At 46.4% G+C, this 17,576-nt stretch overlaps 1 protein-coding gene and 1 long non-coding RNA gene across 2 annotated transcripts in view; one reads left to right on the forward strand and one right to left on the reverse strand.

Annotated features, from left to right (window-relative positions):
• Nucleotides 1-17,576, forward strand: part of LOC135397261 (uncharacterized) — a 95,859-nt gene that overhangs the window by 61,665 nt on the left and 16,618 nt on the right. The window lies entirely within an intron of this gene.
• The window catches only part of LOC135397254 (sprouty-related, EVH1 domain-containing protein 1-like), a 31,414-nt gene continuing 15,313 nt past the window's right edge, over nt 1,476-17,576 (reverse strand). The window contains exons 2-3 of the mRNA XM_064628704.1: nt 13,988-14,325; nt 1,476-5,243 (exon numbers count right to left, since the gene is read on the reverse strand). Coding sequence (XP_064484774.1) covers nt 4,501-5,243; nt 13,988-14,325 — 1,081 coding nt within the window. The 3' untranslated portion in view covers nt 1,476-4,500. The remainder of the gene's footprint in view (nt 5,244-13,987; nt 14,326-17,576) is intronic.

Genomic DNA, 17,576 nt, shown 5'->3' on the forward strand with positions numbered 1-17,576 from the left:
AATATGAGTATCTTTAGCATAATGGCGCACACGAAGAAAACTGTCGGGTTTCCAGGAGGAGTGAGGATCCCAGCGAATTTACTCTCCAGCCCTCACTACCTGAAATAATTTACTACGGTTGGAACAAAATCGTCTTTCTGTCAGGAAGAAAAAGAACTACGAGTACGTGTACAGTCAACCCTCGATTTATGAACCTTCGATTTATGAATTTCCTCGTTATATGAACACGAGCACGGGGAACCAAACTTTTTCCATTCATTTTTCCCTCGTTTTATGAACCTCGATATTCGAATAATGAACGGAATTTCTGGGAACCAACTAGGAGTTGCCCAGCGTTTTTGCCCTCAATTTATGAACGGATCGTTCCGAGGTCAACAGAAACCTTCAAAGGGATAATTCCGTGGTCTTATGAATGACGTCTGAACAGACAAAACGTTTTCCAGGTATTGTACCCTCGGTTCTTAACCCCTCGAAATCCGAAGAACAAACGGGTCTTCCGGGGTCGTACAAGGTGCGACCAAGTGTTCCTGACCTCAGTTGATGAATAAGGTGGTCGCTGTCACCCGGAGATTAATAAACGGAGGTTAAAAATCCCGGAGGAAATCCGAGACCAGTCCAGTGCGAATGTGGTGACATCTCTTATTTCCAAGATTGACACAGCGGAAGGCATGGTCCAAAGCAAAATTTAACAATTTAGTACTGCATAGTAAACAGAGTGTGGTCTAACGTCTGTTCTGTGTGAGATTGATACAGCAGAAGGCATGGTCCAAAGCAAAATTACACAATATATGGCATTATAAGCACAATCCCAACTCGAAAATACTGTTGCATTTGCTCGATAGTACTCAGTTAACTGAATTTTCGATTTATGAATCCTTCGATTTATGAACGATTTTTTGGGGAACCGAGGGTGTTCATAAATCGAGGGTTGACTGTATAGGTCTGGCTATAGCTGCGTATTTATGCATCTCGATCTGTGGACGGAAATCGTTTTCAACTCCGGACTGACTAAATGCAGATATCACCATCCGCGAGTAAGCATTAGTGTCTTAACCAACGTTCTGCAGCTGCAGCTGCAACTAAGAATCCTTAGTGAATCCAAAACTGTGTGTCATTAGTTGCGTTGCTTTGCAGTTAACTGCTGTTATTGGACGACTGTGTATGGCATAATGTTCCTAAGCAGTTTATATGAACAGAAGTAAAAGCGTTTGTCGTACATCGTTCTAGAAGCGTGGGTGCCCTGCAAATGCTGACGCTCACCCCTAGACATGGTTCCCACCGAATTTTGTAACAAAAATTCATTAAGGCTCAGCCACCAATTTTGTGCGGGATGTGAAATTCGGTACATATGATCGGGGCTTTCATGTTTCACAAAAATATTCATAAGCTACAGGTATGTTTCGATTGCAGTGTATTCAAGTGTTTCAAGCACCAGCGGGAACCCTGCTGGAAATAACGTAACCACGCACGCAGAAGAAATTCATAATAATCATTTATTGCCCGTTCCCTCAGGCTCTTGTCTTCGTATTTACAATAACATCCACTAACAATGCAGTCGAGAATGAATGAAGGGTCATAATAGGGCTTGCATCTTAATATAAATTCTTTGGCTCTACTAGCTCATAAATAACACACAAGAAAGGGCGACCGACGCCATGTTTTGCTCCGTAACATTTTCCTCTCTCTCTTCTACCACTTTTTTTTTCCTCCTCCTTTCTTTTCTCGCATTCGTGTTGTGTACACAGAACACTTTTTTTTTTAAGGTAGGCGGAAAAATGTTACGGAGCAAGAAAGTGCGGCATAACGACGTGGGTATTCAGTCCAAACAACTTGTTTCTTTCCCTCCGCCTCTCTCCCGTCATCAACGTTGGCGCCACTGGCTTGCGCGGTGCAGTCCGCCAGTGCCGCGGCCTTGCGAGAAGCAGTGCTTGACGGAAACGTGGGGCTGGGTAATATACCAAACATCACACACATTTTTTTTTTTTTCTCGGTGAAAGAACTGTGCACGTCGTCGGGGGAAACAGATGGGTAGAAGCACAGGCTTGACGGTAGCGACTTGCAACCTCTTCTTTTTTTTTTGTTCAGTGTTGGGGTGGGTCGGTGTCTTGGAGCGTCCTCGGACAGTACACGTGTGCGGGTCGGAGGTGTCGAGGTATCACTGTCTTGCCTCGTTTTAAGTAAAATCATCTTGACGCAAGAAGTACGGAGCTGCGTATCCTGGCACGGACATTTCGTATCACTGAACGTCGGGTACGAAGCGGATGCCGCCGTCATCTCTTGCCGTTGCGACACCACCTTCCAGCCTTTCCGGGCTTGTTGCGCGGGTGCCCGACCCTCCGCGAGACAGGGCGTGTACACGCGCGCGCACATTCGTACGGTTGACACACACGCACATGCTTCATCGGTTTCGCTTTTTTTTTTTTCTAAACAATTATTTACACGTTCTCCGCATTGGATAGAGACAAAATGTGTTGTTCGCCGTAGAACTGGTTGTTTCATCTTTTGAGCAAAGAGTCCCAGCAAAAAAAAAAAAAGTGTTTTCACAATTTTTGTCGTGCGTCGAAGTGGGGGTGGGGTGGGGGTGGGGGAGACGCTCTCGAGCGCGGCCGGACACTTTGACCCAGAGAGAAATCATATCCTCTGCGCTCTCCTTAACTAATCTTATCTCCTGCACATGCACGTTGGGCATGGTGGGCTGTCCTGCCGACGCATTGTGATTACTCCTTCCTGAGTTTGATGAGAAGACTGGGAAAACCGTGATGAGGCGAAGAGCCTCTTACAAAAATGAAGGGGTGTGGGACTAGAAACATGTTTTTAAAAAGTTATGGGGTATGCGAAAAAGGGCTGTATGCGTCGTAAAAGTATGCCTCTTTTCCTTCAATTTAGTGGATGAGAGAGAGAAAAAAAAAGGAAAGAATGACGATGCGAAATGCAGGGCATGTGCCACGGTCGTAAGATTTTGTAGTTCGTAGCTCTGGACTTCTAGAGCTGTCAGCGGCTCATTCGGGTGAATGCAGCACAGTTAAGGGAGGGATACATGAACGACAAAGCGCACGCCATGTTGTAAGGCAAAGCGGCCAGGACAGAATCCGGTAAAGTACATGACGTCACTACGCGACAACGCTGATCCGATCAACTGCATCACGATTTGAGCAGCCAGTGATGTTGCCGCTCTCATAGATGTGACGGGTCCAAGAAAAGGCGCGTTCAGAACATAACGAGAGATCAATTTTGTTGTGCTCAGATTTCATAGTTTTGTTGAGTAAGAAACATGATGACGAATGCGTCGTCGTCGTTTACCGTATTTTATTATGTGAGCAAATTTAGTTACGTGAAATAAAGTGAGAGTGATGACGTCCCGCTGGGATGTCACCGTGCACGTGAATGTAGCACGTTGCCGATCGTGACCCGAAACTGTGTGGAGAGTCGTGCGTATTGTCGTACATGCGTCTCCCCTTTAAATGCCGTTGTTTACGGGAGCCCTTAGACGAATCCAAAGGCCCGGTTTTGATGGTTAGGGACAAAAATAATTTTTAAAAAGCGGGGACAATGTTTTGCCAATATTTCAGTGAAAGACCTAAGCTAGGTTGACCCTTTTTCGCTTAACAGTGAAACACATTATGGGTCGTAATAATAATCTCGCGCAGCATTGACAGATAAACTTTCCTCTTTTGAATAAGCAACAAACAAAAAAAAGGTGGGTTGAGGTTGTGGGTCAAGTTCCAAGGGGGGAAAAAAAATCATTAATCTTCCATGGTATGGCTCTCTATTGTCTTACATATCAGGAGCTTGATCGGGGCTCTCTACGTAACGCTGCTCTTATGACCGCGGTGCAACCATCTCGTGATGATGAAGTGGGGGATGACAACGTGTAGCATGCACGATGGGGCACCTACATCGGGCTGCAAAAAGTATGCCTTGGGCCATTTTTCGTCTCGGAAACGTAAGCACAACGCGAAGGAACGTTGTAGAGCGGACTGGGGGGTACGAAAGCACTCGAGAAGCAAAAACCGTGGCTTTTTTTTTTTACACAAAAGCGGAACTCCATGTCATGGCATGCAAATGAAACGGAAAAAAAGCAACGTGAATTTGTACAGACAAACAGTCACTGCCAGTTTAAAAAAAAAAAAATCTCTCGGCTAATATTGTCACACCTGTCTTGGCGACATCGGGAAGGAAGAAGTGTCCGTTGCACCGCTCGCACGTCTTATAGTGACAGCGTTCCGACGTCACACGACGGCGCAGGGGGTGGACACTCAAGCCTCCGCGGAAGCGACGTTGCTCTTCCTGGAGACCCGGCGCGCACTACTTGAGCTGTTCCGGACGACCCGTCTCATCCGCGCGTCGCCCCCCTGAGGGGCTCGTACAGAAGAGCTCCGGTTGGCGAGACACGTTTTCCGGTCAGACCCAAGACGCTGCAAAGTCACAGGAAGTCGCAAAGTCGACGACCATCGACAGCTTGGATGTCGTCCCGGCAGGGAGTATTAACTGCGGTCTCGGCTACACTTGATGTCGCCCACCACACAGCCCACAGCTCACGGCTGCCCGGTGACAAGCCCTCAGGGGCATGTAGCACCACAGACACGGCACAAGAAGCGACAGGAGCGCCAGACCCGCCCACCGCCTCCTGCAGTCCCTCGGCGATCCTGCACACGAACAGGGTCGTTGAGAAAAGTCTCCTTCGGCGTCGGCCATGCAGTGGTAGAGCATGCAATGCGCGCACGAGATGCAGGAGGCCGCGTTTATGCAGGCCAGCACTCCATCCGGCGCGTACTCGCACGACCCGCGTCTGTTGCTGTCTTCCGTGAACTCTTCGAGGCAGTGCCTGCACTGCCTGCGTTTCTGCCCCCCGCCGCTGCCCCTGGTGGCCTTGGTGGGCAACGGGGGGGCCTTCTTGGCCGTGTTGTTTGGGTTGGTCGGAGGTAGGGTGGTGGTGGTGGTGGTGGTGACGGGCGCTGTGTCGCGCTGTGTGCTGCCCTTGAGGGCTTCGACGAGCGGGTAGGAGTACTCGTGCTTGGCAAACTGGACGTACGAGTAGGGTTCGTGTGATGGGGGCAGTTCTTCTTTCGGGGTGTCCCGGCGCACGTAGTTGATGCGGTGCAGGTGGTTGGCGGGCGACAGGCTGCTGCCGCCGGAAGATGAACCCGAGGAAGAACGGGAGTCGACGGGGAGCTCCAGGGTCATGAACACCTCGTCGTCGCCAATGTCTGAGTCGTGCAGGATGTTGCACAGGTCACCGGAACCTGCGGAGGAGAGCAAGGAGGAGAAATATGGGTGTGTGTACCGTGAAACGGGTAAATATGATACTGGGAGAAACAGGTAACTGTCTCCTGTTGCACATCATTATTTAGTGAAAAAGCTGTCCCTTCCCTCCACTCCACTCCACCTCCCTCTCTCTCACTCTTTGAGCCCTCCTCCATAATTATGTGTAACCGACTACTTCCCACTTTGACCACCAGATGCCGCAACGTTCGCGTCGCGCGCTGCCTCTTCGCCTCTTTCTCCTCTCTTTCTCGCCTTCCCGGCGTGCTTCGCGTATCTATCGAATCCGTGAATGGCGCTGGAGGTCGGCCGTTTTCATTTTCTCCTCTCCGACCATTGAGCCAGCAGCCCTGTAGGGCGCGGGGGCGGCGCGCGCTCGAGCGGAAACGGCGAGGGAATGCAAAAATAAATTGGCGCAGGCCCCCCGTCCATGTGTGACGTGCAGAGCAGCGCGAGCACCGAGCCCACTGGGCTGTGGCTGCCAGACGAATTGGCACCGTTTCGTTTTCGAAACGGCCCGAATTCCTGACGCGTCTTCTGCATCGCGAACCCATGTGTGTTGTGCCGAAATTTGGCACGTCCATCATAATAGCGTCCATTGAACCTGCGTGGGGAGGCTTGAGCGTCGGTAATGAGCCATTCAGAAATAGCTTGGCATGATATCGTCATCAATTCGTCGTGATATGTCGCTCTACAAAGCTGTCTGCATCACAGTCGTCTGCATCACAGTCGTCTGCAACACAGTCGTCTGCAACACAGTCGTCTGCAACACAGTCGTCTGCAACACAGTCGTCTGCCCTGCTGACTATGCTCGAGCATATGGTCACAGGAAGGGGCGAATTTAGGGAGGGGCAGGATATCCTGACCCCCCACCCCTCAGAAAAATCCTGGATCTGCCTCTGGTCACAGGGATTTTCCCAGCACCCCCTCACACCCCCAAAATGCCCGCAAGAAAGTAGCAGATTTGGGTCCCCCACCCCCTCACTTTGAGATGAAAATTCTCAGAAAATGCTTCTATGCTCAACTTATCAGTCAATAGCTGTCGTCTGTTGAGGAACACATTAAAAGCTGGACCCGAAACTATAGGACATCGCAGTGACACGTATGTAAGTCAAACGATGGCATCACCTTCCCCGACTGCCAATGTACTTTGACCGTGAAACATCGGGCAGACATATGTTTTTCCTTTCCTCTTCATGTTGTCATTTAGCACCACTTGCCGAAAGCATTCAAAAAATGTAAACTAAACTCGTAAGTGCTTTCAACCTTCGTCCATGCGCACGAGCACATAGCTGTCTCGGTTGAGGGTGCAGACATCTTATTAGAGCACACTCTGTTAATCGGTGCACAGGGAGCAGTTTCCGCAACTTTTCGACACGGTTCAGGTACAATTCGAGGGTAATGGATGATGGTACAATATGCGATAAAGCACACACGTGTAAAGGAACAGGTGAATCAAGCTCAGAATACTCACCGTGACAGTGAAAGGTTTGGAAATCCAAAGTGTGAGCATGGTTAGGAAAAGAAGTAGGAAAACATGTGAAGCAAACAGTGGCTGTGATAGATATCAAGACATAACTCGCATGCAGACAACTAGTGGTGAGGTCAAAAGAAACTTTGATCTTGGAGCAGGTAAGGACAGGTCATCAGTGAGTGTTGATGAATGTTGTCAAGTCAGTGTCGTGAGAGTGCGTAGTTGACGGGACTAAAATTTAAATGCTGTGTTGGCAAGATATTGAGGCTGAATTAGATCGTGGCTGCTATTCAACTACAGTGAACCCTCGTTAATATGACCTCCGATAATCTGACATATGTGCTTTACGACCATACTCCTGGGGAACAATGCAGTGAAACCTCCGCAAGTCTCCCCCGTTAATATGACAATTCCGCATTATGACCAAAATTTTCGGGAACGACCATGGTCATAATAATGAGGGTTCACTGTATTTGATCTACAACATTGTTACTGTTGATTAAATATAATATAAATTAAATATAAAAATAAATATAAAATAAACAAAAATAAATATAAAAATATCTAAAATAAATATTTAAAAAAAATTAAATGTGGCACAACTTCTGTGCAGCCTCATTCAACTTCGAAGTTTCAGCACTGTCGGTGACATCATGCATGTTCACATTCACGTAAGGTGTTTTTTTCTTTTTTTTTATAGGATGGTCTTCATATGAACCAGGTCATTCGAAAAGCGGTCTTGTGTTAACGCACACGACAAATACACTGTCATGATTTTTGTTCAAAATATTGCAGTAGCAGTTGTGAGGCTTAAACAAAATTTTTACTGTCACACAAGGCATTTAATGGTGAAGGCACCGTGACCATGCCACACACTGAAAAATGTACCGAAACATCCAGATCATGTCATCTAGTCTAGACTAGAGCCCTGCACGGGGCCGGGCCCGATCCACCGCTTCTTAGTGGCTGTGTGCTCTGGGCCGAGGACGGGCCGACAAAATACGCCAGTACCACGGGCTGGGCCGAGCACGGGCCGACAAACATGTTCCCGAGAGTTTGGCTCGGCCGGGTCACGCAGCTAATTCCACACAACGGAGGAGTATCCGTTCATATCATCACGTGCATATATTTGCAAAGACAAGCAAAGGACACTGCACAAAGCCACTCCACATTGCTCCTGAGTCTTCACATATTTCACAATCACATTCGCAGAGCTTGGTGAGAAGGGTAGGGATTGGGAGGAGTTTGTCGACAACATCCTGTACCTCCACGAAAACTTGTAGTGTAACGATAACACGCTTGCCCACGTGCGTTCTGGATTTAATTTGGTCTCGTGCTGTTGAAGTGGTTAAACCGCCAGTTCTTGTATGCTTGTGGCCTTGTCTTCTCTTGTTATAAATGTACTTATAAATTTGTTTGATAAGCGCTAGAAACGTGTAAGGAAAACGCGTGTCTGGAAATGCTAGGCTGGACTCTAATTGCTGAATCACCGGGATGGGCCACATAAAAACAGGAAGGCCCGGAAAAGTCAGGCCGTGCAGAGCTCTAGTCTAGACCAATGAGAGGCTCTGTATGTCTTGCCTTCATCGTCTGAGGTTCCTGGATTTCAGCAAGGCCGTACAGGAACAGATGGGAAGGTTTTATGTATGTTAAATTATCCACAATATACTTCATCTCCACCCTCAAAATGTGGATGATAAAGGATAATTATCGCATCCTTCACAAGACAAGTTGCACAGGATCATCAACACGGGCTGCATATTGACAACCCCTCAGCCTCTGGCACTGCGCGCGATTGAAGAATGTGATTGAACAGCTACATTACATGAAATGTGTGTGTGTGAAAACGTGTTTTTTTTGCATTCAACCAGGCATGAATATCTGCAGTGATAATAATAATAATTTATTTTTGATAAGGTGCCCATAAACAACCCGAAGGTCTGGGAAAAATATGTGATATAGGTATACTGCCACTGCAGCTAATAGTATGCTGTAGACGACTCAGGTGACGTGTTAAGTATTTTTTTGACATACGGTATTAAAGGGACTGTCGCATCTGTCCCAGTCGACTCCGAAACTGCTACTCATTTACTCCTCATACTCCATTTTACCCCTCAATAATAGTGCCGAAAATCTGACGCGTATAAGTGGGGTAGTTTCTGTGCAATTTGACATAATGCATGGCAAGAGCAGACGAGAGATGGTGAGAGTATTCCGGAATTCCCTCTCTGGAAATCGGAGAAAACGTCACTCGGACAGGGCCAATCAGGGAGCAACCGTAGGGCCTCCGTCGACCAATGGGCGGGCGGGATGGTCTCTGCAGGTCGCAGAGAGTCTGATCGGCTTGTGGATCGGCTTCCGGGGTTAGCGTTCGTACAGTCGGGAGCACAACACAGTGTTCCACATGGTTGCTTCAGAACTCGCACTGGTAAGCGAAAGTCGGCTTATTTACCGGGGATTTTGCACCTGGTATATTGCGGGAGCGTGAATCTTTAAAACTCGTTTATTTAATATGTAAGCTGCTTTTCTTTTTTTTCATTTCTTTTTCGGAAGAGAAACTTGACGTATACTGTGAAGCGATGACGAACATTACCATATCGCTCTCATCCACACGTTTCCGGATGCAATAGTCCCTTTAAGAAACTTTAAAAAAAAAAGGTGTTTCAGGTGAGTTATGTTGTACAGGATTGTCTGGTCTTGCCAGGAGCTAGTAGGAACTATGCATGACTTCATGTAAATATAAGTACGACGTATCCAAAAGCGGCAAGAGGGAGGCGAAAAGGACTATACAGAACAGCTGCTTATCGCAACTGAAAGAAGTTTAATAAGACGCAACGTTTAAAAAGGAAAAGTAGGCTCACAGAAATCTGATAAGTCACATGCAGGCATCCAAGCCTACTGGCTTGGATGCCTGCATGTGACTTATCAGATTTTCCTTGAGTCATGCAACTTCTTGAACACGTGAATTTTTTATTTTTTTTATTTTGAATTTTTTTCAGATAATACTTACTTACTTGAACACATGGAAGTCCATCAGGCTCCATTCTTAAATTAATCTTCTTTCAGTTGCGAGTTATCCCGAAGCAGTTATCCCGTCTAGTCCGTTTCGTCCCCGTCTAGTGTGCTTCTTTTAGATTATGTTGTACAGCTACCAACTACCCAACATCGCATGTTTAGTAAAGGAGTACAAATTTCATAATAGGTGATAATAATTTTCAGTCTGCCTAGGGTGTGAAAAAGGTAGGGAAGCAGAACATACATCGTGCACCATTCCCGCATGCAGAAATCCGACCACACTGAAGGCGTTGTAGTAAGTGTAGTAGCACCTCGACACATATTTACAGAAGAACCCTCCCCCCTCCTCCCATAAAAGCTCCTTCACTGATAGTCCTTATCAGTCGGCAGCGGTTAGAACGAGCGGGCGTACAAACATGACCCTCTATCAGGCCCCTCGAAGTACCTTGAAGGCGATCAAGAGCGGCGAGAAAGCTTGTCTGGACATGCCCCTTCCGTCTTTTGCTTTCCAGGGTTTGCACTATCGTTACATCGATGGGGGAACTTACGCTAGTGAAAAGAATAATTTTTCTCTCGACTATATGACTGCATGGAGATCCCCGAAACACTTTCGAAGATGAAGTTTTATCTGTGTATTTATTTATTTATTTACTTATTAGGTTACATTTGTTTCACGTATATTAGGATGTTGCGTGTTTTGTTTGATTCTCTGCTTTGAACTGGTGCGCTTTTTCATATGAGCCCGATAATGTTATATCAGTGGTCAAACTAGTCGAACTAGAAAGGTAGACCCTGCTTCTTCCTGAAAGGCTCATGTCAAACCCAAATATTGCTCGTGACAAGTTGAGTACTGCGTGGCTGAAGATATGAAGTGTTGAAACATGTTCATCTGTGTGTGCCAGGTGATGTCGTGAGATTCTGTGCAGCTAGTGTCAGTGAAATGCAGCCCTGTGGTGTACATTTAATTCTGGGATGGCTATTACGGAATTAGATCAGGTTGCACGTTGATGCAGCAGATACGGTGCAGTGAAACAGTCCGTGGGAGCAACGTGCCATGTAAATGCACGTGACCATGTGTTAGATGCAGCTCTATTTCGCTTATGTTATGGCATACTGCAGCAGATATTGGTTGGTATAAGTAATCCTGTGTGCCATATTGTCATGTCGACAGGACACATGCGATGACATACAATGAAGTCGATTTTAGAATTTTAATCTCATGATATGGTGTTGAACAGCCATGTACGCAATGTAACAATGTACTGCTTGTGACAAAAGCCGCATACAAGATATTCAACCATGTGCTAGAGCGTCGCGTTATATTCTGTCGGGCAATCCTCTTTAAAGGGTCCATGAAAAGATTCCCAAAAATCAGTGAAGAATGGTTCGCAAGGAGGCCTACTACCCGAAATATATCTTATTTTTGCCATAGTGCATTCTACGCAAGGGCAGTTCACATGCAAAAAAAGAAAAAGAAAAGAAAGCGTCAAGCTGTCGCCCGACACATCCCCTGCAAGCGGACTGGCATCACTTACATCCTTTGCTCACACCAAGGTTGCACCAGTATAGTCCAACAGTGGCACAGGTCATCTGCTTTTTACGTCATTGCCAGTCTCTCCGCGGTGGTGTCGAAGTAGTCGCCTTTTTTGGCTGTGGTTTTTAGTTAATATCTCCGTTATTCTAACCAACATTCGATTCATACTCCACATGGTAAATGGATTAATGGCTAGGAATGCATTACGTATGCTTCCAGAGGTTTTTTCGAGTCTCTTCATGGTCCCTTTAAGGCCTTAAAAAGAAAGGATTTTAGGGAAGGCCATAGTAGTTTGAAGGCCTTCTGTAGGGGAAGACATGGAAGGAAATGTGGACGTATAATGTCCACGAACGGATGGTATTGCATAGAACTATGGAAACAAAAAATAAACTCGTAAAATAATGCTAACATTTTGTAAGCTCCCTAAAATAACAACCCACTACTCCTTGCCTGCTCGCATTTCTGCACCGGCCATCAAGCGTAACCAGTTTTACTTTGAAGGCAGTAAATTGGGTTTCATGAACTCTGTTCCGAGTTTATCGCTGCCGTCCTGCATGACTTCTATACCCATTTTTGTTTGCGGCACTTACACGTCAAGGCTTTAAACGGGCACATGTGACACGTGTATTAACAACATTCATGCATGGTGCACACTAAGGCAATGGGATCTATGAAAAGTGTACAAATTGGTCATTGTGCGGGTGCCACAACGCTTCGTGAGATGTACAGGGTTTCCGAAGTTGAGGTACTGCATTTGTAATGGAACAAAAATGAAAGAAAATGGCTGCATAGGAGTTGAACCACCTTGAACATTGGAGTATATGTTAGACATTACAGTCATTAGAAATACACCGAAAACCTCCCATTACAGACACCTCTCCTATACGGACACTCCCCTATTACGGACAGCTGAGTTTCCCTCGGCAAACTTTAATGCTCTTACTTCAATACCTCTTGTGTACGGACACCTCCCTTCAGCGGACAAGAGTAGAGATGCAAAATTTCCAGAAATTTTGAATCGCTCGAAAAAGAAAAAAAACAGTTATTTTCGGGTTTTTTTTCCGAAAAATTTGAAAAAATGGAAACAAACGCGGTTACTGCTGAGTCGAAGCATTGCCGGCCCAGCCACAGCATACGATGAGCTAGATACTTTAGCAGTGTCCTCTAGGCATAAATGCAGAGCAGAGCATCCCGTAAGACTGCTGTCTACTCAGCGATAGGTAATTGGAACAACCCGTCCACTCGGACCAGAACTCCGACATTATGTAAACGCGATGGCGATCGCTTGGAGAAGCCAGACGGAGCTCTAAGTTGGTGGTTGTTAGCGGATTAGAGGCACCCAAGGCACTGTTGGCGGGTTGGAACGCATCGAAGGCACAAAAATTTACATTTTTGAATTTTCTCGCCTGGAAATTTTGGGCAATTTTTCTGGACACGAAGAAAAAAACCGAAAAGAAGCAGTTTTTTTTTCCAAATTTCCATTTTTTTCCCGGGGTTTCGCATCTCTAGGTCTTCTCTCATCTCTTCGCATCCTGATCCCGTGGTTGTGTGTACTAGAGAGCTTCCACTGTACTGTTTGCTGTACCAGCGGTATGTTTTACCACGTACTGCCTCACGTTCGAGAAACTCCGTGCATGGATGCCGCATGAAATTTTGTATAACCCGCCATGCTCTGCTGACAGAGCCCTCATATGTTAATGGGGCACTAAATAGCTCGCCGAACATTTCCCCAATTACGATGCCCCAAAGATGCAAAAGAACGTGGTTCACAATATCCAAACATGGAATTCCTTTGCTCGCAGCGAGCATATTTACCAATAAACAATGCCATTTAAAGAGCATAATCCGCGTGCGACTCTGCTGCCTTCTCGGACAGCACCTACGTCACATGTCTCACACGTGTAGCGAAGCTGTATTCAAGTTACTAGAGATGGGGCTGAGATTTCGTACTCCTAGCCAATGACGGGCCTTGTTGAGACAAGCTGCGGGATGCGGGAAGAACAGGCTGTGGGAACGTCGCTGTGACCTCGCGGAGCAATACAGCGCTGAAGATATAATGCGCACACAAAATCGAACATTGTGGAATTGTGGTACTGTTTGAATTGGTTATCTTGTGCATTTCAAGTGGAGAGACGTCTAGAATTTATCTCGCCTCCCCACATCACGATAAATCGACGTATAAGCGTCTCGTATTTTGACTGGTTGATGGAGCACGACGTCATAATGACGTGCGGCTATTGTCGGCAGGGCAGGGAACAAGGAACGATCTGGGAAGAGTGCAGTGAATGTTATGTTGGCTTAGAAAGAGTAGTTACTTTATTGGTTAGTTAGTTAGTTAGTAGTTAGTTATTAGTTACTAGTTACTTTAGGAGACTTCGTGTTGTGTCTGTCCCTTCGTGTTCCCTAGTCTCGGGGTTTTTTTACATTATGCATACTTTTTGGTGCCAATAATTTTTGGAAAAGATTCACCGCTAGGAACATAGGACGATGCATTAACAGAAAGTGCATGTTGTATACTTGTTTAGTGCTCCTTTAATGGCAACCTTCGTATTTAAGACACAAATGGATTAGTTGAGTTATATATGCATTCCAAGATTACACTCAGGTCAAAACCAAGAGAATAAAAGAAAACTTGTTCTAAATAATAACCGAAAGAAGGAAGATCCGATTCTGGACGTCTAAAAGGGGGCATCAGTCCTTACCGTCGAGCAAGTCCTCCATGGCGACTCGCACAGCCTTATCGAAGGCCCTGGCGTCGGCGGAAGTTTGGAAGGTGAGTCCAAACTTGTGATCGCCCGCTCGCCAGTGGTGGAAAGTGGGCATGACCTTGTTGTATGTGAAGTCCCGTCCGATGGCACAGGACAGGAGCACTGCCGCTTCGCGCTCGCCCGTGATGTGATAGCATGTACCACCCGTTGTACTGTTGTCCCTCTTGCGTACCGATACACTGCTGAGGCCTCCGCCTCCCAGGGGTACCCAGCCGCCCGTCGAATCATCCCGGGTCATCACCTGCGCCCGGACGCGAACCAGGCAGTTGCCACTGGAAGACAAAGGAACGTGTCACACTGACGTCCACACGGTCTCTCTCTCTCTCTCTCACACACACACACACACACACACACGCAAAAGGATGAAAAGAATGAAACGAAACTTGTAAGGTAACCGTAATTAGTGGTGAGCGCGGATGAGGTTGACAGCATCCGCATCCGTGCGGTTATTGAGCATACCTGCGCGTACATTCGTTGCATTTGTAGGAAAAATCTGCATGACCAAAAATTTAATGTGACAAACGTCTTTGTTTTTCCGCAGTTGGCCATTCGTATCTGTCCAATAATAGCGGGTAAAGGCACAAAAGCTTGACAGTTTGACATGAGAGAACTGATGTTCTGAGGCTGGAACAACATAGAAGGGACAAATACATACAAAGCCTCAATTTGCCTTCAGATGACGCACCCTGGAAGTCGCTGAGGAGGCGTGTTAGCTTAGCTCCATTGGTAGAGCCCTGGACCGGCAATCCAGAAGATGTGGGTTCGCGTCCATTACAGCTGGCTAACCATTTTCAGTGACTTTCATCTTTCATGACAGTTTGACACCATTTTGGATTCAATTGTGGCTCCCCCTAGGGCAGGGGACGTTGGCAGAGACACTAATGCTTATACGTGGATATCATTTTATTATCTCATGGCGGATTTCAAAACGTTATGTCTCTATCCGAAAACAAGGATGTGCAACAAATATCGCCTGGGCGCACCTCTAACCGTGACCATAAAAGTAGCATGCGAGCAAGTTGGTGTAGATTCGAATACGGTAACGTTTCCTTGAGACTAAGGGCTAAGAGAGACACAAGACGAAGTACACAGGACTACTACTTGGTACTACAGACTCATGATTGTCATTAATAAAATGTATAAATAAATTATATACATTAAATTATAATATATATATATAAAGTTTAAAAATTTCTAAATAATAAATATATAAATTTATAAATATTGTGGGCAACATATCCCTTGAATTAAATATGATCAACCCCCCCCCCCCCCCGTGCAGGGAAAGACGAGGACACGGCACTAAAGTTCAAACTGAAAATTTTTTTGGGGGTGGGGGGGGGTTGGGGGGGGGGGGTATCCTTTTTAACTATGAATCACCACCCAGCTCAAGTTTTAACTCTTTTTCATATTCCTCGAGTACGAGATAACAATGACCGGCAGCGGTGGATCCGTTTGTACCAGGGTTCCGGACTTAATCGAAAACCGGAACGGAAACCGAAAAAAGAAAAGAAAAAAAAGCTGTATTGGGCGAACCGGAACGGTAAGAAAACCGTAAAAAAAAAAAAAAAATATGCTCCTAGCCTCGGTTCAAGTGGAAAATTTAACTATTGGACGTCAAAGCGCATGCCGCAAGAGCTCAAGTGCACAATACATGGCGTCCATCGGTGTCTAGGTAGGAAACTCTGAAATTAATTTCCTCGAATAAAAAGGTCCCGTCTTTCTCCGGAAATACTCGACGGCTCGCTGTTACTTAGGTTAACTACATTGTAGTTATTTGTGCACGAACCTCACATCACAACAATCCCAGCCGAGCGCAAGACGTGGCTCGTTGTTTTTCTCGAGGGAGGTTTGCAACCCCGCTGCTTTCTTCTCCCTCTGTTTGACATCTTGGAGAGAATAAATTGGGTTATTTTGGCTACACTAAATTCTCTTTATATAATGTGCACCTGAACTGGTTCGAACCAGTTTTGAACCGTTATTTTTTTTTTCACTCTAGAGCTGAACCAGAACCGTGAAGAGTTTTTTTTAAAGCGAAGCAAAAACCGCAACGAAAAAGGTTTTCGGTTAGACACCCTGGTTTGTACCATTGCCTGCGTATATACCGATCCCAAGGTTGCGTGGTCGAACCCTGCCTAGACTGCACGCAAGCAGCACAATGTACTGAAAGTCGAGTGCAATAGGGGTGGACGGTATGTGTCTTATCAACGTTTGTTGTTTCAAGAGTCTGTTCAAGGCCTTCCACCTACCCGTCCACCCCTATTGCACTTGACTTTCAGTACATTGTGCTGCCTGGGCAGGCATCTCGGCGCCATATGGTATGGCTTCGTCGATGCAGCGCCGTCAGCGCGCATCAAAGAGCTGTACGCGTGGTGATGCCATTCGTGGTCAATGTTGTCTCGTGACGTAAGTCCCAGGATTATCAGTTATCAGCATGGTTGCGGCATTGCCACGACAGGTGTTTCTGCGATATTGTTCAATCACCGGACCAGGAAAGCTTGCTTCCACGATTCGTCACTTTCTTCCAGTCCCATCGGCGCACACAAAACCTACCCCTGACATCATACTCATCTCCCTGTGATGACTTCTGCATCCTGTCCTGCATCTCTAGCTATCCCGTCTTAGGACATTGTCGCCAAGGGCCTATGGGCCGTCGCAGAAGACAAGGACGAACTTCTGCGAGCGTTCAAGGGACGCGCTACAGCACATGCTCCTTCTGAGACTCCAGCTGGTTGAAACCCACGCACACATTTTTTTTTTTCCACGTCGTCAAAAACCTTTGCGGTCGACACCCGGCTGTAAGACTCATTCTTGACTGGCCCTGGTCTTCTCGTTGTCCTGGCACAACCTGGCCAAGCCTGTGCGCTGCCCACAGCCACAGTGTTGCTTCCCGGTTCAAAAACACGCAACTTCAATCGGAGACAACCCGTGACGCGAGATCAATACAAATAGAAGACATGCCTGGCCTTCTCAAGCCCCCTTGACCCGCTCATGCGTTTCCAGAAGATGTTCACGAGACGCGAGATTTTCCGAGAAATTCCCCTCTCCCGCTGTGTGGATACCTACACTCTAAGAAAAAAAGGAGTAAAACGGGGAGTAATTGCAGCTTCTACTCCCCTAGATTGCAATTACTCCCCATTTTAGTCCCCTAACCCATACATTTAGTCCCGACATTTACTCCCCAGGACTGCAAATTGTCACTAAACTTCGCGAATGGTCTCCTGAATACAACAGTCTACGTAAATATGTGCCCTTGGTCAATTTGAACGACATAAGGCTGTTTAACTCAGCCAACGTAACAATTTTCCAGCCACACAGAGTAAGAAACAGTTACAGCATCTTTTTTTCGCAGATTGTGCCATATGTATGGCGCAAGATTTTATATCACTCGATATATCACGGTTGACGGTTTGCTTCAAAGTATTTTCATGCATGCGCACCAATTACGTACCTTGGACTCTTACAACAGCGCGTGAAATGCGCTCTTCACTCTGTGACATTCATTTACTCCCGAAAGGGACTA

The sequence above is a fragment of the Ornithodoros turicata genome, chromosome 6 (genome assembly GCF_037126465.1).
Source record: "Ornithodoros turicata isolate Travis chromosome 6, ASM3712646v1, whole genome shotgun sequence".
In the NCBI taxonomy this organism is placed as follows: Eukaryota; Metazoa; Arthropoda; class Arachnida; order Ixodida; family Argasidae; genus Ornithodoros; species Ornithodoros turicata.